This window comes from Oncorhynchus gorbuscha, linkage group LG18, assembly GCF_021184085.1.
Source record: "Oncorhynchus gorbuscha isolate QuinsamMale2020 ecotype Even-year linkage group LG18, OgorEven_v1.0, whole genome shotgun sequence".
Taxonomy (NCBI): Eukaryota; Metazoa; Chordata; class Actinopteri; order Salmoniformes; family Salmonidae; genus Oncorhynchus; species Oncorhynchus gorbuscha.
Window position 1 is genome coordinate 13496635 of NC_060190.1, and position 7899 is coordinate 13504533.

Below are 7899 nucleotides of genomic sequence, written 5' to 3' on the forward strand. Positions count from 1 at the left end.
CCTTCAAATGCTCAATCTGGAAAGAAAAATATTATCTATAGCGTTTAAGAAAAGCAAGCATTTTATATTGTCTTTCATATAAATTGGTTAGGATCGAGGGGATGTAGGCTTAACAGAAAACTGAAATTGGTCAACAGCAAAATGTATTACTTGTTTTTAGAATGGGATAAAACCAAACCTAAAACAGAAGATATTCAAAAGTATTTTGATAAGAATACATACGCTTGTTTTAACCCCCTATACCTTTTGGTCAAATAATCAACAGTAGGACAACAAGTTACATTTACATTTACATTTAAGTCATTTGACTTGTAGCCATACTTTATTTGGAGAAAGAAAAGTTTGAAATGTTTAAAATCATGTTCTAAAATTCAATAAAGCCATTGAAGTACGTACATGTAATTTTTCATAAAAAGTTATATCATGCCTTTTAGCCTTTCCATACATAAAACATGTGGTATACATAGCATGATTGGTGCTTTATAAAATTACATATTTTATTATGACATATTTGACTTGCAGTTATATTCAAATTTGCACAAAAAAAAAGACATTTATCATCCCCTTCACTCAAAGAAAGCTAAATAAAAAATGCAAAACACAGTACATCATTACAATAATGGTTGCGTTCTTCTGACATGGCTTTAAGCACACATAATACAGTACTGTACACAGGTCCACCTCAGAAACAAATGTACTAGAAACATTTGAGTTGCTGAGGATATGAAAATCTCTGGAACAGCCTAATCACCTGTTTGTTCACAAGGGTTGGTCGGAACTATATGCAGAACAGATTTAACTGATCTATAAATCATGTCAACTTCCTATTAACAGGGCTTTAACAGATTCCCATTATAGAGATTAGTGAATCATCAGAACAGTGCGTAGCTCAAGGAGATCATCCTGATCAAGTAGAATGTTTCTTCATTGTGGGGGACATTTTATATAAAATTTATAGTGAGGACCAGAAGGGATCTTAAAGGGGTATTACTGGTCTTACTGGCTCAGTTGCCCTTTATGTTTAGGAGTGTCTATTTACTGCATATCTAAAATCACCTTTAAGGTGGGAGGTTGGAAACAAAAGACTAAACATTTTAAGATCTCCATGATATAATATACATTGGTGATCTTAGGGCAAATATATTTTTCTAATGTCAAATATCTAGGGTAGGACAACATATAAAGCTGAATTAAATTACACAAGGTGCAAAAATGTATTGTGCATAGTATCATTGTCAAATTGTAATAAATATTAACGTGGTAATTAATTCCACTCTGGGTGATTGTATTTTCCTCATGATTTATTTCGTTACAATAAAAACCTTTTCATTAAGTATTAAATGAAGCCGTTGGAGAACATTTTTATAGTTCACAGCAACAAACCTTCCCATTCATTGGCAAGTGCCCCAAAAGCACACATAACCCCATACACATGGATTAAAAAGCCTGATAAAAGTACAGATTTTCTAATTTATCCCAAAAATGGTCACTTATAGTTGAAAGATCCCTTTTCACTTTTTTAATTCATTGCCTTATTGTTTTCGTCTTCATCAATAAATCACAAATGAGCGACAAATAAACTCATATTGACAATGTAAAGGAATATTATGTCAATTATTTTTAGTAAGGTTTTAAAAGGAAGGGATTTCAGGTAGCTTTAGTTCCCACTGTTTTGCTGTTTGAAGTAGCTATTAAACATGTGTAGCATAATGCCTGTCTTTGGACCGCCGAGGTATTCTTTGAGGTGTGTAAAACATGCTGAAACGTTTGTCACATTTCAAAATAAAAGTTGTGTCCTTAATTCATTTCTTGTCTCTTCCTGTTTAGAGGTATATGATCCTGGGTCGTCCAGTGCCTCCTGCATGTAATATTGTTCCTATGTCGTCTTGATGTATGATGGTAACTCTCATTGATTCATTCGCTCTCTTCTTCATCGGTTCATCACCCTGCACTCTTTTTCTAGCTGTGGCTTGTTTTGCTTTCTCTCTCCCTTTCCCTTTTCTGTCTCTCTCTTTCTCACCCCTCCTACATGTCCTCCCTTCAATCTCCAGCAATTAGACAGCTTTCTGCCTCTCTCCCTTTTCCTCTCTTTTTCTTCCCCAATCCCAAACCAATTATCTCCCATTTTTTCCATCATTGGCAACTCCCTCTTGCATATCTGCAAGGGCTTCATAGGTGTGAGAAATATGGCACAAACTCCATCCAGCCTCCAATAGGTCTAGATGGAGCATCAACCATGTTGCTCATACCTAGCAATCCTCTCGGAACAGAAAAGGGCTCCAGGATAGGGGTGATGGATCAGTTTGAGATTGCCCCCCCCCCCCCCCCCTCCCTCTAGGAGGGAGGCCCGTGGCTGGGCATGTTGGTCATGGTGCCGCCCATCCCAGCTGGGCCGCACATGCCCGAGGGCCCTGCCAGGGCTGGAGGGCTGTGTTTGCGGGTCTCCAGGAGGCCCTGTCCCGGCCCTTGGCCCTGGTTGGCCCCGTGATGGGCGTGTTGCAGGGCATGGCGCTCCAGCAGGGTGCGGTGGGTGAAGGCCCGGTGGCACACGGTGCACTGGAAGGTGCGCTCGGCCCGGTGCGTGCGCATATGCACGTTGAGTGAGCTCTTCTGTGTGAAGCGCTTGCCGCACACAGAGCACTGGAAGGCGCGCACGCCCGTGTGCACCACCATGTGCTTGAGGAGGTAGTCGCGCAGGGAGAAGGAGCGCCAGCAGATGCTGCACTGATGAGGCTTTTGACCTGAGGCACACACAACAGAAAATAGGATCTGTTAGTATGACATGTGTATCTGTGAGACACTATCTGTTATGTGGAGTTTTAACATGTGTATACAACAATCATGAACAGTAAATGTTTTGAAGGAAGTGATAGTAACTAGTATATATAGAAAGTGGTGGCCTACCGGAGTGTATGAACATGTGCTTGCTGTAGTTCTTCCTGGAACGTAACGATTTCCCACAATGAGTGCAGTCGAAGGACGTCTCAGAACCCTGGGAGGAAGGGGAGGGGCCTGGCGTGCCACAGGTTGACAGAGCAGGGGTCATTGGTGCCGGGGGCGGAGCCTGTTGGCTGTGCTCCGTTCCTGCCATGCTGTCAATCACCATCGGTCCGCCCACAAAGAATGAGGCTGATGGCTGTGATTGGCTGACTGGGTACTGAAAAAGTAGCTGAAAGGGAAACAGGAATTGAAATAATGGCCACCAACGACTTTCATGATTAAAGTCTACAAATTGTTGCAATAACTATTTTAAAACGATGTTTACATTTGTAACTGACCTGGTTGTTGATGGACTGTGAGGAGGTAGATGGAGACAGTAGCTTGTTTCCTCTTCCTCTGGGGTTGAAGGACATGGCCTGAGCCGGCTCGTTCTGGGGCCAGAAAGCCTCGGGGGAGAAAACTCCAGCCTCATCATAGAACACACCCTCCTGTGAGACAGAGAGACAAAATTCACTTATAACTATTAACTAACTTAATTAGCCCTAATACATAACCTTGAAATGTCTATAAAACTGTGATAATGATAAAATAATGAGTATAGACACTTTTATCCAAAGCAATTTACAGATTCCGAACATGCAGCCCATACGGATTTTGAACCCACAACCCTGGTATTTTTTGCCAGCACCATGCACCAACAACAAGTTGCTGTCTAGGACAAAACAAGACTCACCTGGCCAAAGGTTGCCATGGATTCCTGTGTGCCCTCCTGCCCTTCAACACGTCTTCCCTCCTCCAAGCCGAAGACCCCTCCATCCGGCTCCTGCACGCCTTCATCCTTCACCACCACTTCCTCTCCTACAAGAACCTAAGAGAAGGTAAATAAAAATATATAGTTAATTAGAGTATAGAGTCTAAAATTGGTGTTTCAAACTGTGGTGTATGGTCAGGAATGTGAAGACAGTAAAAAGACAATTATAAACCGGGTCGTTCGAGCCCTGCATGCTGATTGGCTGAAAGCCGTGGTTTATCAGACCGTATACCACGGGTATGACAAAAAATACTTGTTTAAAGTTCTAATTATGTTGGAAACCAGTTTATAATAGCAATAAGGCACCTTGGGGGTTTGTAGTATATGGCCAATATACCACAGCTAAGGGCTGTATCCAGGCACTATACGTTACATTGTGCATAAGAACAGCCCTTAGCTGTAGAATATTGGCCATATATCACACCCCCTTATTGCTTAGATATCAATTTCTCAATGGACAAATGAAGAAAAAAGGTGCAATTTAGAACCTAAAAGGGTTTGAAGAACCCTTTTGGGTTACATGTTCTACATTGAACCCAAAAGGGTTCTACCTGGAACAAAAAGGGCTCCCCTACGTGGACAGCCGAAGAACCCTTTTGGAACCGTTTTTTCTAAGTATACATAATTGGCTTAGGTATAATGTAACAACAACTAAAAGGAGGTGCTAGTTGGCACTCCATCCAAAACTTAACATGTTTAATGACGCATAGAAGGGGTGTTCACTGTTTAATCAGTCCATGGAACATTAACTAGGAGGATAGCCTAATATAAAACTTCTGGACAGCAACTTCCTTTCAATTATGTTTATTGCTGACACGTTCAGATCTATAGCTTAATTCCCAGCAATGACACAATGAGAGTAATTGCCATCTAGAAGTCCTGCTTTATTCACTTTAAGATGTCTGGCTGCATATCTGCCTGCCTTACAACTGTAACCATTGGGAACTTACCTGAAGCCTGAGTGGCTGCCTCTGCTTGCGGCTGTGTCCTCCTGCCCCTCTGTCTCTGTCCAACTCTCTCCCTCTGTGATGTCCATCCATCTCCTCCTCCTCGCAGTATCTGTCCATCCCCACGAGCTCCTCCGAGAGGTCAGCCGCGTTGCTGCGGATACTGTCCCGGCCAATGCTGTCCACGCTGCTGACACCAGAGCTGCAGCCGACCGAGAGATTCCCTGAGCTTCCAGCATTAGCGCCGTTAGCGGTTGCCGCTAGCAGGTCTCTCAGCTTGTACCTCACATCCTGGGTGCAATTTGAGTTCTTCATGAGGACCCCGGCGGCCCCTGAGCTTAGCCCGTCAGCCCCACACAGGGCCCCGGGGCTGCCCATGTCAGCTAGAGCCATCAGCCCCGCTGGGTTAGCCTGCTCCAGGGCGCCTCCTGGGTCGCTCTCACTAACATTAACGTTCAAGTTTGCTCCGCCCAGGCCTGTGACCATGTTGCTCGCCCCGCAGTCCCCCAAGGCGAAGTTTGAGAAGCTCTGGTAACCCCCACCGCTGACTGCGCCACCCCCACCAATACAACCACCACCGCTGTCCCTCCCTTTACCCCCTCCCCGCTCCTCCTGCTTGGGCAGGACCCCAGCTGTCATCCCCCCTCCTCCTCCACTTGCTGCGGCGGCCGCAGCAGCAGCCACCTTCCTCTGGGAGATGATCTGGGTACACTCGTCGATGACCGTCTTAATCTGCAGGATGCTGGCGGCGGTGAGGATGCAGAGGGCCTGCGACTGCACCACCACCAGCGAGCCGCTGTACATAAAATCCACCAGCTGCTTCACCGTCTCAGCGGGGACCAGCGGCGGCACCGAGATCTCAGAGTGGCCCAGCAGCAGCTTGTCCTGGAAGAAGGGGCTGCCAGCGGCCAGCACGCAGGCATGGGCACGCAGCGAGGCGTCGTGGATGCGCACCGTCACATCGCAGAAGAGGCCCTCACGCCGCTGCGTCCGTAAAGCCTCCAGAACAGACTGGCTGGAGTTGTGCAGGTGGATGTAGTGCACCGTCTCCGTGCCCGCAGCCATGGCCTGAGGATGAGGGACGGGGTGGGTTGGAAGAGAGTCTGTCGGCTCTGAATCAGCTTGAAGGGGAGGGAAGGCAGGGAGGGAAGGGGGTACGGAGCATGGGCCACTGCGGGGCCGGGTGCCTCCCCTTAAATACTCATTGGGCTGCTTAGAGGTAATGAAGTTGTATCCACTGTGTCAGGAGGTATAATAGGATGTGTGAGGTTACCTGAGTGATGCACCTGCTTTGGTGGATTGGGTTTCCTTGGCAGTCTTGCAGGGCACCCCTAACCATGCAGTCAGTCACCTCAAGCTCTCAGTGCAACCCCGCTGGAAGCAAAGATAAAATTATGTTCAACAAGAGTAGTGTATGTTCTGTAACATAATATAACTGATCTAGCTAAATCCTTACAATATTTTGTTTTTATCCCACAGGTACAAAATTACAATTAATAGCAAATAATTAGCAGGTGGCAGTGTCCTGTACTAAATGGGGCATGTAGCCTAGTGGTTAGAGTGTTGGCCCAGTAAACAAAAGGTTGCTAGCTCGAATCCCGAAGTTAAAAATGTGTCGTTCTGCTCCTGAACAAGGCACTGGTCCCAAGGCCATCATTGTAAATAAGAATTTGTTCTTAACTGACATGCCAAGTTAAATAAAGGTTACACACAAATGACCACAGTAACATGCCTGATTGGACAAGGCAAGTGATTTATAAGGGCGGGAAAAAGTGGGCGCGTGGGACAGACAACAGCGCATGATGATAATTAAAAAAATAATAATGATCTGCTAGCTAAAGCCCTTTTTTGTGTGGTTGAGTGACAGTGGACAGAGCGGTATGTGTGAATTGCAATAATGTCGATGATATAAATGTAATGCATCATGATATTATATTTCGTAAGACATAGCTATGTCAATAGGCCTATCTCAGACAAAAATATATATGCAACCAGACAGGCAAATAACTGTCAAATTGTCACAGTAAATGCTACCATAGGCTAGCTAGCTATCAAGCCAATGTTATGTAGGTTGACATTCTCCTTTACGAATTCAGTCTCGTGAGCACACAAACATCTTCGGCGTGCATTTGCATGAACTACGAGCATGTGGTTTGTAGAAATTTATTGACATTACAATAAATTCTAATAACCAAAGCTGACACCTACCACGGTTCAATTAGCATGGCTAACTTGACTAGCTGGCCACTGGTTGAAAATGGCAAGCTAGCTAGTTAGCTTCCTGGCTAGCACAGCCTTCTTGCATTGGTCTTCGACCTATTTCGTCTATCGACAATTCTTCTACCGTATTTACATATCTGCAGTGTGCAGCGATAATAATACGAGTATTTTAATATGCATGCATTTCTGTAAACAAATATCTAACAGTTAGAATTAGCGCGTATTCCTCCAATATTTCTGCTGCAAAAACAGTGCCATTGACTGCACAGACTTTGTGCAGAATCACACACAGATCTGTATATATATGGATGGTTAGCTACATGTGGTGCATAATTGTAACGTTAATAATTTAGCTCACTGATTCTCAATTGGTTGGTCGCGACCGAGGTTTTGAAAGGGTCGCGAGTGTCTTGAGTAAAAAATAAATATTATAATTGTATTATTTGTAAATTAAGAATAGTGCAGTCTGAACTTAAACTACTTAAAACCAAGTAGAACGTTTGTAGAAATTATAATGAACCTATATTTTTTAATAATTTAACATCTGAACTATTTTTCAATCACAGTATTTTCAATATAGTTATTAACAGCGCTATTTAGACTTCGCTGATTTAGAGGTCTCAAATCATTGAGTTTAACATTCTTCATCAAGAATATGGGCAACATGGTATGATTGACAATGAAAAAATGTGGGACTGTTGTTCCCAGTTTATAATTTGTACATTTACTATCAATATAGCATTTCAAATAGTTTTCCAGATTGCATTTTGGTGATGCTCGTATTGGATCGCAACTGAGACAACCTTGTTCAAATTGTGTCCAGATGCAAAACCATTCGAGAACCACTGCTTTACCTAAACTAAGTTTTATATGGAATTTTAAACATCATGTCTACCTTTAATGAATTCTGCTTTTTCTTTGGTGATAGACAACAAGGAAGAACCCTTGAGTTGAATAATTATGTCTATTTAGGTTTAAAAT

At 43.6% G+C, this 7899-nt stretch overlaps 1 protein-coding gene across 1 annotated transcript; it reads right to left on the minus strand.

Moving 5' to 3' along the window:
• Positions 1-294: 294 nt before the first annotated feature.
• On the minus strand, positions 295-7808 carry LOC124003227 (zinc finger and BTB domain-containing protein 45-like). Its single transcript, XM_046311317.1, has 7 exons — positions 6907-7808; positions 5972-6072; positions 4702-5766; positions 3674-3808; positions 3279-3428; positions 2905-3169; positions 295-2741 (listed from the first exon to the last, which is right to left on the minus strand). The coding sequence occupies exons 2-7, from the start codon at positions 6035-6037 to the stop codon at positions 2335-2337; spliced, it is 2088 nt and encodes a 695-aa protein (XP_046167273.1). The 5' UTR covers positions 6038-6072; positions 6907-7808; the 3' UTR covers positions 295-2334.
• Positions 7809-7899: the final 91 nt, after the last annotated feature.